General features: G+C 39.2%; 1 protein-coding gene across 8 annotated transcripts in view; it reads right to left on the bottom strand.

Moving 5' to 3' along the window:
* The window catches only part of Helz (helicase with zinc finger), a 145615-nt gene that overhangs the window by 57886 nt on the left and 61030 nt on the right, over positions 1-26699 (bottom strand). For all 8 annotated transcript variants that reach the window (XM_069993111.1, XM_069993112.1, XM_069993109.1 and 5 more), the window contains 6 exons: positions 24941-25139; positions 24176-24283; positions 22103-22400; positions 14876-15143; positions 3725-4058; positions 1924-2054 (listed from right to left, as the gene is read on the bottom strand). In XM_069993111.1, the coding sequence (XP_069849212.1) occupies positions 1924-2054; positions 3725-4058; positions 14876-15143; positions 22103-22400; positions 24176-24283; positions 24941-25139 (1338 nt within the window). The remainder of the gene's footprint in view (positions 1-1923; positions 2055-3724; positions 4059-14875; positions 15144-22102; positions 22401-24175; positions 24284-24940; positions 25140-26699) is intronic.

The raw sequence follows: 26699 nt of genomic DNA, 5'->3' as shown, positions 1-26699 counted from the left end.
CTTGTTTTACAAGATGAAATAAAGTCTGTAGATCGTACAACATGAATACACTAAACATTACTCAACAGGCCTGGGAACATGTCTCAGCAATAATGTGCCAGGCTTGCAATCACAAGGCCCTGAGTTCAAACCTCCAATACCATGAAAAAATAAATAATTAAATAAAATAATAATGGAAGTGAAAGGCCAAGATCAAATCCCACTACCATCAAAAATTATTAACAAAACTATAGCAAGGAAGGAAATGAATACAGGAAAAAACTAAATAAATTTCAGGGCAATATGGTTAGGCCAAACAAACATGGGAGGAGAAAAGCAGTGTCAAGCTAAACTATGACAGAACTTTGAAAAGATATTGAGGAAAAGCAGTCATTAAGTAACACAGTTTTACATTAAGATCTCAGATTATCAACAAATCAGAGATTTGTGAACAGTGAAATAACATGATTATTTTAGAAAACTAACTCTAGAAGAAGTATGTGAGCTTTACCAAGCAACAAGGATCTGATTGAAAGACAAAGATCATCACAAGAATTCCACAGAAATAATCCAGGCTGAAATTTAGCACTAGCCATAAGCATGAAGAACAGGACAGATTCAAAGAGGCTGAGCCAAAGATAAAAAAGAGTATCCCTGACCTTTTCTAAGTAGGGGATCAGGGTTACCTTCAAGACCGTAAACAAATGGAAAATAGAGCTTACAGCATGCAGACCACCTTCTCTATCAAGGATTTTAGCTGTAAAGAAAGGAGAGATGCCGGGCGCTGGTGGCTCACGCCTGTAATCCTAGCTACTCAGGAGGCTGAGATCTGAGGATCGCGGTTCAAAGCCAGCCTGGGCAGGAGAGACCGTGAAACTCCTATCTCCAATAAACCACCAGAAAACCGGAAGTGGCGCTGTAGCTCAAGTGGTAGAGCGCTAGCCTTGAGCTGAAGAGCTGAGGGACAGCGCCCAGGCCCAGAGTTCAAGTCCCACGACCGACCAAAAAAAAAAAAAAAAAAAAAAAGAAAGGAGAGATGGCAATAAGGGCTCTTTTTAAGACATACTGTATTTTGTTCTGTTTTTAGGACCAGAAGAAATGGAACAGTTAAGGGGATCTTAGAGTGGCATTTTTAGGCTTGGTCCACAAAAATGTCCCACATGGCACTGTGTTCATTTTCCCCTTGTCAATACCCACAGTCAACTGGGAAACCAACTGCTGAAGATGCTAGGGCTTCCATCAGCATGGAACAGGGCCACTCTACCAAGGCTAGAGGAACACAAGTAATCAACTCCATTGTAAAGAGCCACAGAAGTATTTTTAGAAAGTAGATTAAGATAAGAAAGATAAACCAACAGGACAAGATCCAGTGAAAAGACACAATAACATAGCTCCCTCTACTTCCTCTACCTATCCTCTCCTCCCTCTACTTTCTCTACCTATCTCTATTCTTGAGACAAACCAGAAATATCTTCCCTAACTGCAAGGAAATAAGTGCCAGACAGAATTCAAGCAAAAAGTATTTACACAGCCATTAACTCAAGGGCAGTTTCTGAAGTACTATCTTCTATCATACTTTCTCCACTTTGCCAAATCACAGGATCACCTATAGCCAAAAATTACTTGAAATGAACTATTTCAACCACTTTAGAAAAGCCGTAATTTTCCTATTAGGCTTCTATGCAGCAATATCCTAAACTGGGATGTTTAGCATCCTATCAAATGAAAGCCACTGAGAAAAGCAAAGAACTCATTTTGACTCTGGGGGAAAGCAAAGAGATGAATCTCAGATAGTTCATTCTAGGTTTTCTTCCATTTTCTCAACTACTAAAATGTCTTGAGGAACACAGACAACCTTCCTTATAAAAGTATGCTTCAGTTACTTGACACAGACATTAAACTTGATATGAACATTCTTTCTTCCTCCGACTTCCCCTTCAGTACCTGTTGGGACTCCAAGGTATGGTGGGAGTCATATTGATGTCTGGAAACAAAACACCATTGTCCTTGATCCTGTCTAGTGCATAATGCATTTCACAGAGGGGTAATCTATTCAACTGAAACTGAAGTTCAACCTGAAACAAAAATGGGAAATTCATTTTCAAATGAATTTTTCAAAGGCATTTAAGCAAACATCACTGCAGTGCACTTTGTGGAGACAACAGTTTGGTGGGGATATGTTTGGAGATTCTTTGGAAGTACATTCTTATGCTAACAATTATTAATGTACATAGTATTTGCCTTATTTATTTAGCACTAGACACTGTAATAAGCACTTTACATGAATGATCTCACTTAAGGATACTAATAGTGTTTATACTATTATTAACATCATTAGACACATTAAGATACTGAAGTACTTGTAAATGATATAACAATTAGATAAGCTTATCTGATTTCTATAAAGAATAAAAATTTGATAAAATCCACAGAACATCTGTGAACTATCATGTATTGAATGATCATCAGCCTAACCATACTGTATGGATTTACTTTAAGTAATTTTCACGAAGTTTTATGTTTAAGAAGAAGTAAAGCAAAAAAGTAAAAAAAGAAAAAGAAAGGAAGAAAGAAAGAAAGCTGGAGCACAGAGCTCACATCTAAAAGCTCAGCTGCATGGGACGCATAAATAAGAAGATCACAGGCCAGGCTAGCCTCAAGCAAAACTGGCAGTTACTATTAGAAAAATAAAGTTATTTTTACAACTCTGGAGGCTTAACTCTGGTGTTAAACTGCCTAGCTAGCACAAGGCCCTGAGTCCAATGTCCAGTAATGAAAAACAAAACAAACAACAACAACAACAAAAAAACAGGAGGGTAAAGAAAAACAGTTAACGTTCCAATTAAATATAACAGACTAAAGCTGGGCACCAGTGGCTCACGCCTATAATCCTAGCTACTCAGGAGGCTGAGGCCTGAAGATCTCGGTTCAAAGCCAGCCCAGGCAGGAAAGTTCGTGAGACTCTTATCTCCAATAAACCACTAGAAAACCAGAAGTGGTGCTCTGGCTCAAGCAGCAGATTGCTCACCTTGAGCTGAAGAGCACAGGGACAGCGCCCAAGCCCAGAGGTCAAGCCCCCACGACTCGACTGACCCCCCCCCAAAAAAAAAGATCAGCCTTGATTAAACAGGAATATTTTAGTTGTTACTTAAATTAGGAAGAATCAAAGCAGGGTGTAGTATCACACAACTGCAACCCAGCACTCTGGAGTCTAAGGCAGGAGGAGCACAAGTTTGAGGTCAACCTGGGTGCAGTAGGGAGACTATCTCAAGAAAACAACAAACAAGCTGAGTGGTGTTCATGCCTGTAATCCTAGCTACTCTGAAGGCTGAGCTATGAAGATCAGCCCAGAAAGAAAAGTCCATGAGACTCTTATTTCCAACTAAGTTAAAAAAAAAAAAATCTGGAAGTGGAGATGTGGCTCAAGAGGCAAAACATCAGCCTTGATCAAAAAAGCTCAGCAATTGTGCCCAGGTCCTGAATTCAAGCTCCAGAACTAGCATCTCTCTCTCCCTCTCCCTCTCCCTCTTTCTCTCTCTCTCTCTCGATCTCTGTGTCTCTCATACACACACACAAAACCACAAAACCAAAGAGAATTTTCTCTGTGAATTACCAGAGTTCCAATGCTTAACTCTTCAGTACAAGAATTCAAAGACAACTGCATTCTGTCTGGGTAAGGTAGAAGAAAGATGGAAGTAGAAGACTATTAGCTGACACACGGTGAGGGTGCAGCCTCCCAACCTACCTGTATGTCACAGTCAGGCCGAAGATTCAGTTCTTCACAGCATTCCCTGGATATCCTTAAAAATATATACTCTTTTGTTTTTTCTTCAATAGTAGCTTCATAAACCTTCTCTTTGGTTCCCTGGGTCTGTGCTAACTTCTCTTTAGGGACTGGTAATAAATAAACAGCATTGACTTTGGTCATCACCAGTCGTCCAGCCAAAGTATCTTCAGAAAGTGTTTCAGTAAGCTTAAAACGACCAAAAAGCTGTCCATTCTGAGCATACTTTGCGCCCCCAGAAACTCCAGTGAGCATGAAGCTTGCTAGAATCTGCAAGTGCACTTTGAGGTTGAACCTGAATCAGAAGTAGAAAACCAGTTTGAATGTTACAATCAAAACCATAATAACTAAATGTAAACATATCAGAAGTTAAATCTTCCCATCAATTCTACTTTACTCAACCAAGAACGATATATTCTTTCTGCCTTTAGTCCAAGTTGGACACAACAAAACTTTTAGGTGACCAAATGTAAATTATATAAAGACACAAACTTAGTTGTTAAATAACTATGTACATTTGGAAATACTTGAGATATTATAATAAAATATATTAATATAAAAGCCTGTTTGAACAAACCAATTAAATCAACTGAGACTAAAAAGCACCTGGGACCAGAAGCAAAGATACTGCAGTAAAACTAGAATAGACGTTCAACTGATTGCTTACCAAAAGATCCTACTCATGAACTTTCTCTTTTGACAGGTGCCAGTAACTCATGCCTCTAATCCTAACTAAGAGGCCCAGCCAGGAAAGTCCATGAAATGCTTAGCCACCAAAAAAATTAACCACCAAAAAGCCAGAAATGAAGCTATGGCTCAAGTGGAAGAGTGCTAACCTTGAACAAAAACAAAAAGCCCAAGGTCAGCGCCCAGGCACTGAGTTCAAGCCCCAGGACCAGCACTAAAAAAGAATTTCTTTCAATTATGTTAATGAGTAACAACCAGCATAATTGTATGTGTGTGTGCACATGCATGTTTGAACAGGGCCTTCCTTGCTCTTGCTAGAGAAGTGCTCTACTATGTAAGCCACAACGCCAGGCCTTCAGGGCTACAAGGAGCCAATCTTATGTGGGATACAGATGGAGAATGAAGCCTCCCAGACCTCAGCTGGAGCACTCCTTCACATGTATCCATGAGTATGAGAACGTATGCGTGAAAGCAGCTCAGAGAACCAAGATGACCTTCAGTCAAGAAATGTGAGGTGAGGGGCTGGGAAGTTGGCTCAGTGGTAGAGCGCTTGCCTTGCACGCATGAGGCCCTGGGTTCCATTCCTCAGCACCCCATAAGCAAAAAGAAAAAAGCCGGAAGTGGCGCTGTGGCTCAGGTGGTAGAGCACAAGCCTTGAGCTGAAGAGCTAAGGGACAGCGCCCAGGCCCAGAATTCAGGCCCCACAACCGGACCAAAAAAAAAAAGAAAAAAAGAAATGTGAGGTGAGAAAGATATAAACATTCTGAAAAGGCAGTGTAATAACAAGGCACACATTTTCTACTTTCTCTCACTTCAAAATTTGAATGAAGCAATTAAGTTGTGTTAAAGTCTATATATTTGGTTGTAAGGAGGGTTCTTTTGTGTATAAATTTTGTTTTATTTTTTTATATCCACTTCCATTCAAAACCTCCTGAGTCTCATCTTGCATTTAAAAGAGCAATGTCAGGGCTGGGAAGGTGGCTCAGTGGTAGAGCGCTTGCCTTGCATGCCTGAGGCCCTGGGTTCAATTCCTCAGCACCACATAAGCAAAAAGAAAAAAGCCGGAAGTGGCGCTGTGGCTCAAGTGGTAGAGTGCTAGCCTTGAGCTGAAGAGCTGAGGGACAGCGCCCAGGCCCAGAGTTCAAGCCCCACGACCGGAACCAAAAAAAAAATAAAATAAAATAAAATAAAAGAGCAATGTCAGCCTAAAAACACACAACACTTGCATTCTGCTGAAATTTTCCAGGACCTTTAGAAGAGCAGGAAGGAGGGAAGCAGGACTCACACTCATACTTGGCAGGGACTGCATCAAGACTCCCCAGGGAGCAAGTGATCTGCTCAAAGCTTTCTGCTCAGAAGTTGACTGATATGCATGAGAGATAAGCCTAAAAACTCGAATTGACTAAAACGTAATATGCTTTTAAAATTACCAATGAAACCCATTCCTTTGGCAATGATGATGAGATTATCTCAGAGTGAGAGAGAAAAGAGAAATGAATCAAGACTTCTTCACATTCTGGGTTAGACTCATGGCTGTGGAGTTGGACTTTTTTTTTTTTTAGTCCAAGTTCTTTATGGAGTCCTCAACCCATTCTGCTTGGAGTTAGGACAGATCTCCTTGCCCAGTTTGGTCATGGAGCTTATGGCTTTCTGGGGACATCCACTATAGTGAGTCTTTTGTGGCCCTCTGGCCACTGGCTGGGGAATCCTCTTATTGGTCGGGACAGGGGCTGGTTCAGCAAACACCTGAGGACTGATGACTGCGAGCAGAAGGCACAGAAGCGCTGCACGGAGATCTTCATGGTGGAAGATGAGAGAGCAAGCTTCCCGAGCTGGTCCTGGACTCTGCCCTCCTCTGGGTATTCTCTCTGGATATTTATAGGGAGCAGAGTGGGTGGCAGCTTCTAGAGAATGCTTTGCCTGAACAGGGGGTTCTCCACGTTCCAGTTCCTCACTCCCTGTGTTCATAGGTGTCCACTGAAGGGCAGAGCAAGCTCAAAAGAGGGTACTTTTTAATGGTATCACTGAATTGTTTTCAAATCTTCTTTTGTATACATGATGGCAAGAATGTCTTATAAACCCTTAAGGGGACAAAAACATTTCTTTAAAACACTAAGTTCTAGCTAGACATACTGGCCCACATCTAAAATCCTGCAACTTCAGAGGCTGAGGCAGCAGATCAAAGCCAGTCTTGGACATAAAAAAGACCATTACTCTAGACAGTCACCCACAGACCAAAGGAGGATACTCTTAGGAGAGGAACACAAAGGTACACTGCCAATGTGCATCTGCTCATACAAATAACATTTATCAAAATGAACTCCAGGAAATGGAAACAAGAGGTTTTCTCTTTGTTGCTGCTTTTGTTTTCTTTTCTTTTTGTCTTTTTTGTTCACTTATCTGTTTGGGGGATGATAAGGGAGAGCACAGAAATGGAGGGATAAAGGATGAACAAATAAATGCAACAGTGGTACCCACTAGATACTATGTTGAAAATCAACTGTACAACTTGTGGGTGGGGATGGGAAGGAAAATCTGGGAGAGAGCAAGGGAAGGGATGACATTGTCCAAAAAGAAACATATTCTTTACCTAACTTATGTAACAGTAATCGCTCTGTACATCACCTTTATAATAACAATTTTATAATTTTTTAAAGAAAGATCCTGTTGCACAAAAACAAAACAGGAAACCTTGCATAACACATACACGTCACATGTTTTAACTTTATTAAAGAAAGCACGTGTAATACAAGGTTTACTGTTCTTTATTCTCTGTACGATACATATATAAAGGGCTAGGACTTTCTAAGAGAAAAATGATTACCTGGGTGTGTGCCAGTACTGGGGCTTCAACTCAGGGCTTCATGCTCTTGTTTACCTGTTAAATGTCATTCTATCACTTAAGACTTTTTGCTAGTTAATGACAGTCTCTCTCAGACTGTCTGATCAGCCTGGCTTCAAACCATAACCCTCAGATCTCAGCTTCCTGAGTAGCTAGGATTATATAAATGAGCCACCAATGCGCCCAGTTTTTAGTGTATTTGTAATTCACAAAGGACTTCTTTGCTACTAAAAGTGATGAACAGTTTTTTTTTGTTTTTGCACTGGTCCTAGGGCTTGAACTCAGGGCCTGGGTGCTATCTTTGTTTTGTTTTGTTTGCTCAAGGCTAGCACTCTATCGCTTAAGCCAAAGCTCTACTTCTGGCATTTTGGTAGTTAACTGGAGATAAAGAGTCTCATATACTTTCTTGCCCAGGATGGCTTTGAATCACAATGCTCAGACCTCAGCCTCTTCAGTAGCTAAGATTAAAAGTGTAAACCCCTAGTGCTCAGCTATTCATAACCTTTTTCTTTGCTCCTTAACTTGCCAACCACTGTCCCCCCTCCCCAAACTCCCTCTTCCACAGATTTCAGTGAAGACATACTCTATCCTTTATGTGCTCCTCCATCTTCCATCAACCATTAACCTGCCCTCTTCCACCTGTCAAATGGAGATACTTGTGTTCAAACCCAGGATGCCAAAATTGAATCACCATTTGCCTTCCCCAAATGACTCCTAAACCAATGCTCCCACACATATGCACTGTCACCCACCTACATGTCCATGTCAGAACTGGATCATTCTTTTAAATCATCTTCCAATGTGACTTCTTAATCAAGTCTATTCTCTATATCAGCAGAGATCTTTGTAAAATGCAAGTCTGATACTAAGTTGTTTTCTAAAGCTGAGGATAGAGTTGAAAAGCTTTCTCTCTCACCTACTATGTACACCATCACATTGCAACTATAATGACGTTGTACTTCCCCAAAACTCTCTGCTCTATTCTCATAACCTGTTTCCTTTAATTCACATTTGTCCTACTTTTTCGCCTGGCAAATCTGCTATCTACATAAATCAAATTTGGGGTCATCTTTGTCAAAATTCAGTTTCAATGTTGTCTGTTCATGAAAGCAGACAATTCAATTTGAATTGTTCAATTTGACTATACTACTCTCCTTTTCCCCCCTCCCATGGGACAGGATCTTTCCTGAGTGGCCTGTGCTTTCCTCTACCACAGTGCAGATTGCTTGATATCATATCCCTACACTGTAGGCCTGTCTCTGGACTAGATTACCATTTGTGGGGCATTCAGCAATGTATCTTATTTACCTTACAATTAGTAAGAACTTGCCTTTTTTAAGTACTCAGTAAATTTTGTTCATTGAATTAATTATTCATTTCTGTAATAATCACGTGTTCCAGGAACCACATTCTTATTTCAACCACTTTATATTATTCCCTCCCTCATAAATTCTTGAAATCCTGTAACAGATTCTCAACTGTTCGGCAATACATTAAAGTTTTACCATAACAACGGTTTTAGACTCAGCCATCCCAATATACTTGATCACAATTTAGCAGGCACAAAGTATTTATCCCACAATTTGAGCGTAGCAAAAGACTCCTCATGCGGCATATCACTGTGCTTTATAACAGAACTCTTAAGGAAGAGCGATAAAAGTGAATACTGGAATAGAGCTCCTCCCAGGGAAAACACCAAACATTCAAGATCCAGACAGCACAGACTTGACAAGCTATAGACCACAGACTGCTAAAATCCAATCATTCAGCTCTTAGGCATTAACATAGGCATTTTCGAAATTTAGTAATTCAGAAACACATAAAACACAAAGTATACCTTGTGATCAACAAACATTTCTTTCTTTCTTTCTATTATTGCCTTAAATCAACCTTAAGGCTTACATAATTCCTGACCATTTAGGTACAAGTAGAATAATAGCCAACCAAGTTTTCACAAATTTAAAACCATAGTTCCAGCTAATGAGAAAAACAGCTTGATCATTATAGTAATAATAATCTCTCATATTACATTTTAATTTTTAAATGCCAGAGCTATATAGTAAATTTTGCTTTATGCCATTTCTACTACATAAACACCAAACATCAGTCAAAGGAATGAGACAATCCCTGGATTTACTGGAGCACAGCAGGAGAACAGAGGAGACCCATAGAAGTTGTAGCCAGCTTCACGACAAAATGCATCCCTCTAATCAGCCTGTCTCTCAGTGCTGCATCAAGAAGCCAAGCACAGAAACCTGACTAGGTGTGCCACAACAGGTTCAGTTAAAGTCAACTTCTTTAGAAAATGACATATCTTGGAACTCAGTAGATTTCACTTCAAGGTAGATGGTTGAATGCATGTTAACATGTGACTGAGGTTAAAAAGAAATCCTAAAAGATTTGGAAGCTTTCCCCTAAGACTTAAGATGATATACAGTATGCTTACTAACTATATATTACTCACACAAAATCTTAAATTTTGAAGTTTTTAAAAACTATCTTTTTTTTTTAATTGTTTAAAAATAAATTCTACCCCTGCTGACAGCTCACACTTATTCTAACTACTCAGAAGGCAGAGATAAGAAGGACGGCAATTCAAGGCCAGCACTGACAAGAAAAAGGCAGTGAAACCATATCTCAATAAAGAAGCTTAGCCTGATGATGCATTTCTGTATTACTAACTACTAAGGTGGCATAGGCAGATGTATCTCACTCCAGGGCCTGGTGCAGGCAAAAACACTCTGGCCTGAAACCCCAAGTTCCAACTCTGGTACCACCGAAAAAGTATAAAAGATAAATTCTATTGCTAAATTCGGGCTCAAGTCCAAATATATTTTGTCTATTTTTTTTTTCTGATACTGGAGCTAGAACTCAAGAGCCTAGGCACTGTTTATTAGCTTTTTATCTCAAGGCTAGCCCTCCTGGAGCCACAGCTTTTTGGTGGTTAACTGTAGATAAAAGACTCAAGGAGGCCCGGTGCTGGAGGCTCACACCTGTAATCCTAGCTACGCAGGAGGCAGAGATCTGACGATTGCAGGCAGGGCAGGGCAGGGCAGGAAAGTCTGTGAGACTCTTATCTTCAATAAACAACTCAGAAAACCGGAAGTGGCGCAGTGCCTCAAGGGGTAGAGTCTTGAGCTGAAGAGCTGAGGGACAGCGCCCAGGCCCAGAGTTCAAGCTCCCTGACTAACCAAAAAACAAAAAAAGACTCATGGACTTTCCTGCCTGGACTGGCTTCAAACCAGGATCCTCGGATCTCAGCCTCCGAGTAGCTAGGATTATATGCATGAGTCACAAGCATCCGGCTATTTTGTGACACTGTTTGGGGAATGGGGAAAGGGAGTGTGATAGTCGATGAGAATGAATGGAACATATTATAAACATATGTGGAAATGTAATAACCCTCCCTTCTATACAACTAATGTAAGCTAATGAGAAAAGACTTTTAAAGTTACATTCCTACATACTATTGTTTTCTATCTTTAAATAGACTCTCAAATCCTAGAAGAACAATTCTAGTAGTGACTTAGGTGGCTCTGATGATGGTCATTGATTGGTTAGACAAGCATGATTTAAGGTTGGGAAGGTGGCTCAGTGGTAGAGCACTTGCCTTGCATGCATGAGACCCTGGGTTCGATTCCTCAGCACCACATAAGCAAAGGAAGTAGCGCTGTGGCTCAAGTGGTAGAGCGATAGCCTTGAGCTGAAGAGCTGAGGGACAGCGCCCAGGCCCAGAGTTCAGGTCCCACGACTGGACCCCCCCCCCAAAAAAAAAAGACACAATGGAGTATGGTGCAAGAACCAAATTTCACCTGTTGTTATACAGCCCCAAAATGAAAGAAAGCAGATATGCAATTCCAGACTGCATGCTGTGAACATCAATGATAAAAAAAATTAAAAAAAAAAAAAAAAAGGTTCGGAAGTGGTGCTGTGGCTCAAGTGTTAGAGCGCTCACCTTGAGCTGAAGAGCACAGGGACAGCAGGGACAGCGCCCAAGGCCAGAGCTCAAGCCCCACAACCGACCAAAAAAAAAAAGTTCAGAAAGTATGAAATATTTACCATGATCTTTCACAATGGAATTTGCTGAAAAAATGTTTTAGCCCTGAATCAGACCATTTGGTCAGAGGTTTCATATGAACCTCCCCAAAATCTAATCTTTAAAGTTAGTTATGTTATTGTACCTAAAGAATTAACAATCAAATGTGAATCAATTTAAGGCAGTATTAAAAGATGAAAAACTATTATTTAAAGCCAGGTATGTTGACACATCTCTGTAATTTCAACACTGGGAGGAGGGAAAAAAAATCACTTGAACTTGGGGGACTTAAGACCAGCCTCAGTAGCACAGCAAAGCTGGGAGAAAGAAGGAAGGAACAAGAAGACAAAGATGGAAAAAAAGGCAGGAGAAGGAAAATAAGAGAAGGAAGGGAAAAGGGGAGGAAGAAATGGCAGCACAGTTTTATCACTAGCCTATCTTCCTCCTCAATGGTATGTCATGAACATCCCCACAATTTTAACATTCTTCAACAACATAATTTTAATAGTTATATATTTAATCATATTTTTCTATCATAACTAACCCATTCTTCACAATTGTTTGAAACATGAATATACAGACAACTTCAACTTCCCCTCTGATTTTTTCTTCGGAGTGATTCTCTATGCATAGCTCTATTTCATCAATATTTCACCAAAAGTTCCAAGTTCTGAAAGTCCTTCCTGCAAAGTGGCAAATACTCCTAAGAACTACACCACAGAGTTTATCAGCACTCACTTTAATCTGCTGATATTTTGAAGACTGCCCTCATCTTGACTTTGAAAGCCCTGCAAAGTGCTCTCAGTGTGAACTTTTGACCACCTAGTTGTTGGTTTTGTTTTGGGCTTTTTTTAAGGGTAGAACTGGGGTTTGAACTCCAGGTGACTTGAACCAGACCTCAATCCTTTTTGCTTCATTTATTTTTCGCATGTTTTACGACCAGACTAGCCTAGACTGTGATGTGCCTCCTGTGACCCCTGTGTATCTGAGATCACAGGCGTCAGCTCCATGTTCCTTGCATACTTACCTCCTTGAAAAGTAGCTGATCCCTACACAATTGTATAGGATTCCATTTTTTATCCATTCAAATGAATTTCTGTTTTAAACAGATTTTCAATAAAATAATCCACAAGCTTTTCTGGTCTTTTACTACAAATGATTTGAAAACTTTAATAAAATATTGAACAAATACTGTGCAAGTTACTATACTTTTTTTTCTTAAATTTGTAATACAGTATTCAAAAATAGTCTCCAAGATTCTAGTAAGCTTTTGAATTCTATCTCATACCAGTATTTATTAGGTTCTTTCTAAAGGAAAAAAAAAATCTAGGACAATGTAATCAAAATACAGAGTAATGTGAATAACATATAATAAAAGCTACCATCTTTGCTATTTAATAACTAATAATTTCATTAGAAAAATCTACAGACACAATCAATAAAAGCTTTTTTTAAAAAACACTACTGGAGTTTGATGTTGTTGTTGTTGTTTTTTTGGGTCCGGTAGTGGGGCCTGAACTCTGGGCCTGGGCGCTGTCCCTCAGCTCTTCAGCTCAAGGCTAGCGCTCTACCACTTGAGCCACAGCGCCACTTCCGGCTTTTTTCTTTTTGCTTATGTGGTGCTGAGGAATGGAACCCAGGGCCTCATGCGTGCAAGGCAAGCGCTCTATCACTGAGCCACCTTCCCAGCCCACTACTGGAGTTTGAATACAGGACTTCTTTCTTGCTAGGCTGGTGCTCTACCATTTGAACCATACTTCCAGCTCAACTTTTTCTTTGTTATTTTGAAGAGTTTGGTAGACTTTTCTGCTCCAGCTGCCTCTGATCTGTGATCTTCCAGATCACACTCTCTTAAGTAGCAAGGATTACAGTCAGAGCCTCCAATGCCCAGCAATAAAAGCCTTTTCAGAGTCAATAAATTAGCCTGGCAGAGTGGCTCAACAAGCAAAAGACACTGAGTTCAATCCCTAGCAGAGAGACAGAGACAGAAAGAGAGAGTAAAGTTATCATAAATGACCAAGTAAGGCTCAGAGACCTATAATTCTAGAACATGGATAGGAGGCATGCAAATGTGAGGACAATGTGGGCAGGCCATAGAGCAAGACTCTGGCTCAAAAAGTGAAATCAAAGCATCATCAATGGGCCATGAGAGTCTTCAAATAATTATTACTGACTTTGTGTATTTTACACATTCAATTTGAAACTAGGTACATCTTGAAAATTAGATGTATTAACAGAACAGCTCGAGATTTAACTTAATATATCTTTAATAAATATTCAGAATCAACTAATATTGATAAGGTATCAATCAATAAGGAACTTGATGAAAAAAAAGTACTTCAGAAAAATACTTTTAAAAAATGCAGTCATGCCTCATAGTGTGGTTCAATTGTTAGGGCTTATCTTCATTTAAAAAGTAAAAAGTTACTACCCAGTATAACAATTTTCTCAACAGCCTTTTTTCATTCGCACTGTCATTTCTAAGATTATTTTTCCTAAAATGATCAAATAAGCTTTTAATTTAAGTACTTGGTCTTATTATGACATATGAATAAAATATAAAACATGTTAAAACATTTATATGCTTTTCTAAAGCTGTTTGACTATCAAAAAGCTTTCTTGAAGACCTAAATCATTTCATTCTTTCAAAATATGTAATTTCCTTCATTTATACACTTCTTCAACAAGTATTTTTTGAATACTTTGTATGACCAACACTGATGATAAAGCTTTATTTCATTGTATTCTATTTTATTTTTGATGCTACTGGGGTTTGAACTCAAAACCCCACGCTTAAACAAAGGAAGAGGCTGCAATGCTTGGTAAGAAATGTATGCATTATCCTGCCCATGTAATTGTAACCCCTCTGTACAATATGTTCACAAATAAAATAAAATTTTAAAAAAATGAAAAAAAAACCCACGCTTGTTAGGGAGTCATACCATTGAATCATACCTCCAACCTTTTTTTTTTTTTTTTTTTTTTTTGTTATTTCTAAGACAGAGTCTCCCTACCTTCCCTCTGTAGATGAGATGACAAGCAAATACCACTAGGCCCAGCTTTTTATGCTGAAATGTGAGTCCATGGACCTTTCTAGTTATTCAGGAAACACTATTCTCCCAATCTCAATCACCTAAGTAGCTAGAATAACAAGCAATCACTACCACTTCTAGCTTTTGGCTGAGGCCTCTCACATCTACGCCTGGGCTACCCTCAAACTAAAATCCTCTCCATCTCAGATACCTAAGCAGCTAAGATCATAGGCATGAGCCACTAGTACCTGGCTACCATAATGCTTAAAAGAGGGAAACACGGGCTTGCGTTCCTAGCACACAGCAAAGAGCTGAGCCTCTAACAGATGCTTAGAAAGATCTTGTGAAAATGAGCCATTACTAAAATAAACATTGTTCTTGCTCATATTTTAAAGATTGAATACAGGTATTAAAGAATAATAATTTCACTACCTGTTTTCAGTTACACTCCTTCAAAAATGTCATCCATCCAAAGGTTAGAAAGCAAGAATGAACAGTATTTCTCAAGAACTTACTTGCTGACTTCTTTATACTGGGCTATCTCCTCAATATACAGGAGGTCATGCAACCGTGACTGATAGTTGGTCTTGGTCAATGATTTGTCTAAAACGGACTGAGTAAACAGCTGGTCAGCAGAGAGAGGAATTTGGTATCTGATAAGAAGGCTCTTCTCCAAATCAGTAGTTTCATTAGGTTCAAAATCTATAATAGTCTTAGAAGAAGAATCCCACCGCTTAGCTGTGGTTACTAGCTGTTGTTTTGCATGCATCAGGTATTCAAGATCTAAATGGAAATAAGAAACACATTTATAAAGGAATATAATGTTAAAATACATTACACATCTTGCTAAGACAATTTCAAATGCTAGAACTGAAATTATTAAAAGCAGAATACAAAAACTCAAAGAGTATTATTGAGTATTATTCCCAAACCAGAAACTTTTCAACATTCAACAAAATAATGTATTAGAAATCCCATTTTTTAAAAAGCCCCTTTTTTGTGCACGGGTCTTGGAGCTTGAGCTCAGGGCCTGGGTGCTATCCCTGAGCTAATTGCTCAAGTCTAGCTCTCTACCACTTGAGCTACAGCGCCACTTCTGGCTTTTGGGTGGTTAACAGGAAATAAGAGTCTTATGGACTTTCCTGCCCAGGCTGGCTTCAAATCTCAATTCTCAGATCTCACCTCCTAAGTAGCTGGTATTACAGGTGTGAGCTATCAGCGCCTGGCAAGAATGTGGTTTATTCATCAGGTTGGACACACAATAAATAGTTATTAATGGATTTTCAGCATTTAGAACTTAACTCTGCAGTGAAGAGAAATTTAATGTGTAGGAAGATCTGATAAATTCTTCCTATCAAGTGATACTATGTACTTCTCTCTTTCCCTCCTACCAATATCTGTGCCATTAGAGAAAGAGGAGATCATATACTGCAAGGAGATATATCTTCCCTGTGTAATAAAGCAGAGTAAAGCAAATAAAGCAGAAGTGGGCTTCATGCAAAACAAAAGCAGTTTAGACAACACACGTGTACAACATTGCTGTGACAGGGTATGAGATGTCCTAACATTCAATGTACATACATGAAAACAGAACTAGGAAACCAGAGGGCATTGGTGGGGTTCGGATAGATGGAGGAATAATGAGAGGTGTATTGTACACATAAATTGACATATTGAATTGAAACCCATTTGTATAACTATTTCAAGATGCTTTTATGAATAAGAAAAAGAAGATCCAATAACACTTAAACATCACTTCTGAGAAATTCCAGCTCTGTTTCAGTGAACTGATACTGTAAGTAGGATATAATATCACAAATGGGGAACTGTTCAAATTTGACATCTCTGGGACAAAACCTATAGCACACAACCAGTCCAGGATGAGAACCACAGACTCAATAAGCCACGCCTGCTCAGTGTTTAGAGCTTGTTACTTCCTTCTGGTTGGCAACTAATGAAAATAAGACTCAGACAAAGAGAAAAGACATTTCTCACTTGCCTCAATAGGCCAATACCTAGTTTTAATAGAATATAAGTGGTAAGATAGTTTTACACCACAGGTTAAAATTTGAGAAAGAAATAAAAAAAATTCAGGCCAAGATCAGTCAGTGACTCTCAAAAGTAAAAAGAGAAGTTAACCTAAACTATCTTTGAGATGAGCATATGGCCATAACTACCTTGTGCTGCTTAAGAATAAATTAAACTTTATTTTATTTATTCTTATGTCAAACTCAGAATGTTCTAAACCCAGAGCCTCACAGATACTAGGTAAGCACTCTACTACTCAGCTACACACCGTCCCTGCTTTTGCAAATCTTAAATGTTACATATATATTCTAAACATGTAAGTATAGTCATCCCCCAAGAGACATTTCTCTATATTAATCAATATCCTGGTATCTTCATTAAAAAAATGAAATCCCACTCAGGCACCGGTGGCTCATGCCTGTCATCCTAGCTACTCAGGAGGCTGAGATCTGAGGATCAGGGTTCAAAGCCAGCCCAGGCAGGAAAGGCCTTGAGACTCTTATTTCCAATAAACTACTTAGAAAAAAGCCAGAAATGGCTTTGTTGGTCAAATCATAGAGCATTAACTTGTGCAAAAGAAATCTCAGGGATAGTGCCCAGGCCTTGAGTTCAAGCCTCAGGACTGGGAAGGGGGGTTGGGGGGGAAGAAGGGAAGGGGAAAGGAGACAGGGGGACAGATAGGAGGAGAAGGGGAGAGAAAGAAAGAGGGGGGAAAGGAGAGGGAGGGAGAGGGAAAGATAAAATCCCATATGACATACTCTAATTTCTAAACTTTGTCTCTATTTTAATTATGACTCAAATGGCAACATGAACACAATGATCACCATCAAGATGTAAAGATGATCTGCTAATTAAAAACTAACAGTCTGAAATCATGCTGGAGCTAAACCCATAATCCTAGCTACTCAGGAGGCTGAAATCCTAAGGATCCCTATTTGAAGACAGCAGGAGCAAAAAAAGTCCACCAAAGTCAGAAGTGGAGCTGTGACTCAAGTTGTAGAACATGAGCCTTAAGTGAAAAAGCTAAGAGACAGTGCCAGGCCCTGAGTTCAAGCCCCAGTATAGGCATCAAAAAAGAAAAAGAGAGAGAGATAAACAAAGAGAAAAAAAGGGGGAAAGGAAAACAAGCAGGGCCTAGAAAAATCTAAGAGGCAGAATGCTTCATCAGCCCACACAAGAGAGCCTGGATTTGACCTCCAGGCTCTAAGAATTCAAAAATCAAACACCCTGAATTGACCATCCATCTTTGTAGTAGCCACACAGCATGAGTTTTCTAAAGTACACTAAACACATCTTAATCATTCTAAAATTAATCCTACCTATTCCTCATTAAAGCATAGAAAGTATTTAAACTATGAATAGTTTATTCCTAAAATACACATACCATCACTAAAGATTAGATGCTCATTATCATCAAAATAAAAGATGTGCACAACTTTCAGTCTTAATTCAAGTCAAAAAGAGAAATAGCAATAATACAGCAACAAACCAAATAATTATCTCTTTTAACAAATTAAAATGTAGAATATTGAAGAATGTATTCAGAAAATCTTTACTGTTTGGGCATGGGAAATTACATTTTTAATTATACTTGCAATTGTATTTTCTTTAAACTAGATCACAGCGTGCTAAAATTAATACTATGTTCCCAGACTTAAAAAAGCCTGTGAACAGCTAGGAAGAACTAGTTACTTAAATAGTTGGGACAACAAACCTAAAATATTAGATTTGTTTTCTTTTGAAGTACTGGGGGATTGAACACAGGCCTCAGTGTGCATTGCACAAGCATCCTATCACGTGAGCTAGGCCCCCAACCCTGGGAGTCAGCCTTTGAGACAGGTTATCTCTGTATCCCAGTCTGGCTGGGAACTTGCTACACTTCTGCCTCGTCTCCCAAGCACTAGATTACAGGTGCGTTAATTATACTTGTAACCTAAAAGAGCATTCTGTCCCATATACAAATCAAATTATGCACAGAATATAACTTTTCCAGCTGCACTGGAAATTTTCAATTGGGAAATATGGCAGAGCAACAGTACTTTTCTTACTCATTTTGTCTATTCCCATCTTCATTTTAGGAAACTTCTAAGTGCCTTGAGTAGCTAGCTTTTTCGCTCAAGGCTAGAACTCTACCAGTTGAGCCACAGCTCCACTTTTTGCTTTTTTAGTGCTTATTTGGATATAAGAATCCCACAGACTTTGTTACTGGGCTGGCTTTGAACTTCAACCCTCAGATCTCAGTCTCCTGAATAGCTAGGATTACAGACAGGCATGAGCCACTGGTGCCTAACCCAAATGTGCCTATTTTTCAATGACTATAAATGCAATATAAGGCAGAGGAAAGCTGGGTCAGCAGAATGAAGAATCTTGAAAACAATCAAAGGTGGGGCTGGGAAGATGGCTAAGTGGTAGAGTGCTTGCCTTGCATGCCTGAGGCCCTGGGTTCGATTCCTCAGCACCACATAAGCAAAAAGAAAAAAGCTGGAAGTGGCGCTGTGGCTCAAGTGGTAGAGTGCTAGCCTTGAGCTGAAGAGCTGAGGGACAGTGCCCAAGCCCAGAGTCCAGGCCCCACGACCAGACCCCCCCCCCAAAAAAATTTAAAAACTTGCTAGGCACCAGTGGCTCATGCCTGTAATCCTAGCTACTCAGAAGCGGGTGTACCCCTAGCTACTGAGATTTGAGGTTGGCAGTTCAAAGGCAGTGAGGGCAGGAAAGCCCATGAGAGTCTTATTCCAATTTACCACAAAAAGCTGAAGGTACACCTGTAGCTCAAGTGTAGAGTGGTAGTCTTGAGCAAAGGAAGCTCAGGGGCAGTGCCTAGACACAGAATTAAAGCCCCACTACTGGCACTGGCAGTTAGGTGTAGGTAGGTAGGTAGGTAGGTAGGTAGGTAGGTAGGTAGGTAGGTAGGTAGGTAGGTAGGTAGGCAGGCAGGCAGGCAGGCCGGTCGGCCGGCCGGCCACAGGCATGCATGCACGCACGCACGCACGCACACAGTTGCCTCTTCTTACATTCTTCATTCATTGTGTCTAAGTCAGAAATGATATGATAGTGTAAAAGTAACAACATAGTAGGCATGTTATAAACATGAGCTAGATACTGGATAGGGCTTATTTTCAGACCTCACAATCATCTAAGAAAGATAAATGTTTAACAACAGAGATGTTAAGTACTCTTCCTAGGGTTACACAATGAAGTAGAAAATGAGTACTCAATACATTTTCTTTGTGGGGGTGGGGGAGAAGGGCAGTCAGGGCCTGGGCTTGAACTCAGGGCCTGGGCACTGTCCCTGTGCTTCTTTTGATCAAGGCTAGCACTGTACCACTTGAGCCACAGGTTTATGTGGTACTGAGGAACTGGACCCAGACAGGGCTTCATGCATGCTAGAGACAAGTACTCTACCACTAAGCCACATTCCCAGCCCCTCAATACATTACTGCTCAATACTGAATTTCATCCATTGCTCATCTTCATCTAGCCAAGTAGCAGCTACCTAAAGCCAAAGTAGTCCATGTGCCTTCACTCCTCCTGACCCACAGAGCTGCCCTGACCTCTTTCCACCTTTGCCCATCATCCTTTTCTTTCTTTTTTTTTTTTTTTTTTTATGCCTGTCATGGGGCTTGAACTCAGGGCCTAGGCACTGTCTCTGAGCTTCTTTGGCTCAAGGCTAGTGCTCTACCACTTGAGTCACAGAGCCACTTCAGGCTGTTTTCTGTGTATGTGGTACTGAGGAATCGAACCCGAGGCTTCATGCATGCTAGGCAAGCATTCTACCACTGAGCCCCATTCCCAGCCCCATACTTTTCTTTTAAAGACACAATATTTTGTGTTAACTAGAAAGGCTTTTATTTAGCTTTTATTTAGCTACCAGAGATTCTTGACAATACTTGAAAGTTATTCTTCTGGGGAAACCAATCATAAGTTACAAATCACTACTCTAAAAGCACCCTTTAAAATACAACCCACAGGAAGTGGTGCTGCGGCTCAAGTGGTAAAGCACTAGCCTTGAGCTGAAGAGCTAAGGGACAGTGCCCAGGCCCAGAGTTCAAGCCCAAGACCAACAAAAAATTTTATATATACATATGTATATATACAGATAGATAGATAGATAGATAGATAGATAGATAGATAGATAGATAGATAGATAGATAGATAGATAGATAGATAGGTAGATAGATAGGTCCCACAGGTAAGCCAAGCACATCCTTTTACATTTGAATATAGGGTCTCTATCATTTAAATTTCTTTATAATTTCAAAGTATGCTTCCCAGTAGTTCTAATAACTACCTACTAATACAGAGAGCAAACTATACCACCCAAGCCAAACTCAGCTCAGTTATATCTGAGGCTGGAACACAGCCTTACCTTCACTTATATACTACCTTCTGTCCTCTTTCTCACAGTGCAGTGCTGAACATACAGCACAGAAACTGTGCTCTGAAACATCTAAAAGAGTCACAATCTAGTCTCCTGTAGAAAGAATTTGCCAAATCCTACACTTTTGCTTTTACTATTACTTTATCAAAGTGAAAATTCCCAAGAGAACTAAGAAAAAAAATGACCAAAATACACCCAACTAAATGGTAAAAGGGAGCAAAGTGAATGGGAAATAAGGGCAACATGACATCTGTGTAATACCAGCAGGAAGATAACACTTCACTGTAACTTTTGGGCACAAATATTTTCTTTTAATAAAGATTGGGCATGATGGTATGTATATGCCTGAAATTCACCACTCAAGAGGCTGAACTGAAGGCTTGTGAGTTCAAGGCCCTGTGGATTACACAGTGTATTTTTTGTTTTGATCTCACCTAGCAGGTGAAGAAAGGAGACAGACCATTCTACCTATCCACCATTTCTAAACAATAAAATCCTAGCTTTGATCATGAAAAGAACAACTTTTCCTAGGGTCTCAGAAATGAGACACTGCACTGTCTCATATATAGTGAAAATCATCCTTTTTTATTATGGTTATATAATCAATAAAACAGCAAGTTTAGACAGCTGTGCTAATAATATATTGTTATACAAAGACAAGCATTTCTTAAGTAAGGCATATCTAAATCCAACCCAAACAAAAACATGACTAACATGCCCTTCCTTTATCCTGTTTGATCTAGACCTAAACTTCAGGAAATGATGTGACAGTGTTCAAAACACATCTTTTGAAGGTGCTTATGTGCTGAAACCAGGAGCCTCTTCCCAGAACCCTAGAGCAGGTCCTATTAGACACCCTGCTCTCCTGAACACTGACTTACGAAGCCTTACTTACACAGAGGACTTCTCATTTACAGATAATGTACCAGCATCAGCAAATCTAACTGGACAGTCCGCAGAACAAAGAAATAGGCACTGAGGGTACAATACACAATTACCATTAAAAAGGCACTTTACCCAAACGAAAACTGAAAGATTTAATTCTGCGAAAATCATCTTACAGTAAAATGAAATTGGTAACAGCACAAAAGATATAATCGTTTACTCACATAAGCTCAGGGAACTCAAACCAAGATCCCTCCACAGACTTGAATGAAGAGATTGGGGCTCAAAGTGAAGCTTCTCCTTACCCATTACACAGCAAATATTTCAATTAACTTGGGAGGTTTTTTTTTTCCTTATCCCCTCCCTATCTGTGGAATACTTCAGGGCCAACACAATCCTTCAAAGTTGCCTTTTAATACATTGTATCAGGGGAAAAAAGTCTAAATGTTACCTTCTGTAGAAGCTGCATCAATCATTACTCTTTGCATGAGCACTGGTTCCAATCCAAAGTCGAAAACTATGGTTTGGCGAAAGGTTCCAAATATTTCTGTGTTAAATGCTATCCCGACTTTATACACGTAATGATCTAATCCATTTTGGGCCATCTTTCCTCCTATCCATTCTTGACAGTTTTCTGGGACTTCTTGTGATACCTGGGTAGTACTATCTCCAGCAGATATTGCAATGATACTAAAATGAGGACGATGAGCATCATAAAGCAATGCTACACGATACAGCATTCTTGCAGGCTACAAGGAAGTTAAAATAATTCATTGAGTACAAGGGGATGAAAAATCCAATTGTAATTGGGCTCTTCTATGAAACTATTCCCCTAAGGGACTTTCCCATACTTCTAAGATACTATGTTAAAAGTACAAAGTTTGTCCATAAGCCATAAGGAGAAACTCAAGACTGGTTGGCAAGAAGAAAACAGTTGTTAAATGTTACATTTATACTACTTCACTAGCCTTCCTGATCCTTCCTGGTCTGTTTACTTTCACTATGGCAAAATCTATCTCCTTTTATCACCTGCAACCTCCAGCTGCCCATATCCTTTGCCCCAAAAAAGGTTTATGAAGCCTCATATTGGAAGCCTTCGTAGCAAAGCAGTTACCTTGGATTGGGTTCAAGGCTGAAGTTAGAGGCTTGTAGATTTTTCATCTCCCGATACAGATACTAAAGTGGAAGGAACACCACCAAAAAGAACACAATTTTCCACTGAACATAGTCACTAAAAGTTTTTACTTTCTGGGCTGGGAAGTTGGCTCAGTGGTAGAGCGCTTGCCTTGCATGCCTGAGGCCCTGGGTTCGATTCCTCAGCACCACATAAGCAAAATGAAAAAAGCCGGAAGTGGCGCTGTGGCTCAAGTGGTAGAGCGCTAGCCTTGAGCTGAAGAGCTGAGGGACAGCACCCAGGCCCAGAGTTCAGGCCCCATGACCGGACCCAAAAAATAAAATAAAAAAATAAGTAAGTTTTTACTTTGGGGCTGGGAAGGTGGCTCAGTGGTAGAGCGCTTGCCTTGTATACATGAGGCCCTGCGTTTGATTCCTCAGCACCACATAAGCAAAAACAAAAAAGCCGGAGGTGGCACTTTGGCTCAAGTGGTAGAGCGCTAGCTTTGAGCTGAAGAGCTGAGGGACAGTGCCCAGGCCCCAGAATTCAGGCTCCACAACCGGACCCAAAAAAAAAAAAAAAAAAAAAAAAAAGTTTTTACTTTGTTTCAATCCTAAACCTTATAAATGTCTTCTAATAAAAAAACTCTTGGAAGTGGCGCTGTGGCTCAAGCGGTAGAGCGCTCGCCTCGCTGAGGGACAGCGCCAAGGCCCAGAGTTCAAGGCCCACGACCGACAAAAAATAAAAATAAAAATAAATAAAAAAACTCTTCACAGAATTTGTGACTTCCAGTCAAATATAAAAACAAATCATTATTTAAAAAGCTTAGAACTACCAGATTAAAACAACTCAACTTCTTTTTTTTGCAAATTGTGGGGCTTGAACTCTGGACCTGGGAGCTGTCCCTTAGCTCTTCAGTTCAAGGCCAGTGCTCTACCACTTGAGCCACAGCACCGCTTCTGGTTTTCTGGTGGTTAATTGGAGATAAGGGTCTTACGGGCTTTCCAGGGTGGCTCTGAACCACAATCCTCAGATCTCAGCCTCCTGAGTAGCTAGGATTACAGGCGTGAGCCACCAGCGCCCGACTATAACTCAACTTTTAACTAGTTAATTGTAAGCCATAGACCCCATTCTAATTCCACATTTACAAGACAGTATGCCAGACTTCGTTATCAAATAAATAAGAAAGCATCCTAACCATCTAAGAAGATATGAAAGTTTAAAAAAAAATCACACTTTTAGTGACTGAAATACAAAAATGCACTTTAGTATAATATTGAACTTACATAAAATGAATTCAAGATTAAAATATTTGCAATGCTCTCTTAACATGGAACTTTCAAAGTCCAAAGAAGCTTCAAGACAACTACACAAAAATGCTCTATTCTTCAATAAGTACAAAGTTCATACCTTACAAGTAAGAGCAAAGGTCCATATCTGGCGAGACTTTTTGGTGTTGACAGTAATGGACAGGTCAGGATTGTGCTCTACCTTTACTCCTTCTATACATTCACTAAGCTGAAAAGAAAGAAATCATTAATGTCAGTCCTATCACTGAAAACAAAAACTGCTAGCAAATATACATCAACAGGAACCATATTGATTTATTCACCAAACAAGGTATTGTCTAGTCATTTTTATAAGAATAAAACATAATGATGCTAAAATAAGAAACAAGAAAATTAACTGAAACCAAAAAAAAGGCAATAGAATCTGCCTGAAAGGTAACAAATATAATACTGCAAAATGGTGAACAGCTTAGTTCTGCTATTTATAAATAGGTCTAACTTTTGCTACTAACATCTGTACACCATTTTTTTTTTTTGTCGGTCGTGGGGCTTGGAACTCTGGGCCTGAGCACTGTCCCTCAGCTCTTCAGCTCAAGACTAGCACTCTACCACTTGAGCTACAGCGCCACTTCGGGTTTTCTGGTGGTTTATTGGAGATAAGAGTTTCACGGACTTTCCTGCCCTGGCTGGCTTTGAACTGCGATCCTCAGATCTCAGCCTCCTGAGAAGCTAGGATTACAAGCATGATCCACCAGCGCCTGGCTTACACACCATTTTACTAAGAAAAAGTTATTTATATATTAGATAAAGAAACTGAAACTAGCACATGAAAAGTCAAGATTCAAACACATGTATTGTTTCAGAGGAAAAAAAGTATTTTTCTCACCACTTTCTCAGGAGATAATGAATTCATCCACTTTTCTATCAAAGTTTCCATGTAACTGCCTGAGAGTTGTTTATTCTCATTCTGCTGTTTCAGTTTTATCAATCGGGAAGCATATCTTTTCTGCCATTCTGCTAGTTCCTCCTGGGAATGTGCTGAAGTACACTGGGCACCATACCTACAGATTCCTTGCTCTAAAAATCTAAGTAGAATAGGAAAGACTGTTTTATCATATACTTTGAAAGTGTTTATATACACCATTTAAAGATAAACGTCCAGGACTTGCCCTCAGCCTCCTCAATAACAAGAAAGGCCGTATTTATCACATAGTCAGATACAAAAGGAGGGGAAGAGGTTCAGAGAACATGACAATATTTATGACAATCAAAACATCTCTGTCTGTCCGTCTCTATTTCTTCGACTTCCTTCTTTAGAATAAAGGGTCCTAAAGCACAACATATTCATAACTTCTCTGTCCAAAAGACATTGAAAAGTTGTTTACTTTGTGTTATATGGCCTATTAGACAACTTTTCTGAGCAGGAGTTTCTCAAAGCAACACTGACAACCAAGTGGATGAGCTGCCCCCACATGACATGACCTACTTCCCAAATGATATGACCTCAGAAAATGTTCCACAACTAGGAATTCCAAACTGAAAAAAACTTAGTACACTATTAACTGATCATTCCAAGACCTCTACTTTTCATCTTCAAATGTAATGCTTTTACTCTTTTCTACATACTATTTACAATTCATTAAAATATTGGAGAATATTGTTTTAAATATATTTAGAATAAATGTCTACATTAAAGAGTCACAAATATATTCAACAGTCATATTCAATTCTTCAAGAGAAACACCTAACTGCTTGCTTCAAAGGATAGAGACAATGATTTCTCTGTGTTTGTGGCTCAGGAATACTGGACAGATTACAGCTAACATATATTTCAAAAATTCCCTAAGATTTTTTAATATCCACACCTCTAAGATAGATGGTAGATATGCTCATTATACTGATTTGGTCATTATACAACTTGTGTGTATACGTGTGTGTATATATATTATATACATGTGTGTATGTGTATATTTATATATACATATATACATATAAAATATACCCCATAAAATATACAACTAGCTTTCAACAAAAAGAAAACTCAACTGACAAAAATATAATCAAAACAAAAACAGACTTGGCCATTCATTTTACTAAAGTTTTAAATATGCTACAAAATTACAAAAAGCCAGTTTTTTTAATTAATAGAGACAGAAAAACTGATAAAAGGGAAGAAATGAAAATCAAACTACAAAGTATAAAACAGACACAAGAGATATGGTGTGTTATAGACAATTTTCAACTGGAAAAACATGGGTAGTGAGAAACACAACACAAACCCCAGCACAATACATATCCAATGGCATGCCAAACTGAAAAGCTGCGTGCATCTAGTTTCTCCTGGTGGTGTAACAAAGTATTGGAGTTTAAAATTATATTTATAATTATTGATTATAAATCAGTAATTCTTACATGCTTCAGAAGACACATTTAAATCATGTATTTATGTCAAGTGCAGTATGTGTTCACAAATGACAAAATTTGTCTATGCTTTATTTCCCTAAAAAAAAGTAAAGTTCTCTTACATTCATCTGGATAATAAATCTCAGATTTCCTTTTATATGCTAGTGCTCTATCACTCCTTTAACACCACGCTACTAGGACTCCCAATATTTACTACTCAGTTTCATTAATTCCACTACAAA

This window comes from Dipodomys merriami, unplaced genomic scaffold (assembly GCF_024711535.1).
Source record: "Dipodomys merriami isolate MVZ:Mamm:240054 unplaced genomic scaffold, mDipMer1.0.p SCAF_42, whole genome shotgun sequence".
Taxonomy (NCBI): Eukaryota; Metazoa; Chordata; class Mammalia; order Rodentia; family Heteromyidae; genus Dipodomys; species Dipodomys merriami.
The sequence above is the reverse complement of the archived record's forward strand: the minus strand, read 5'-3'. Positions and strand labels throughout refer to the sequence as shown.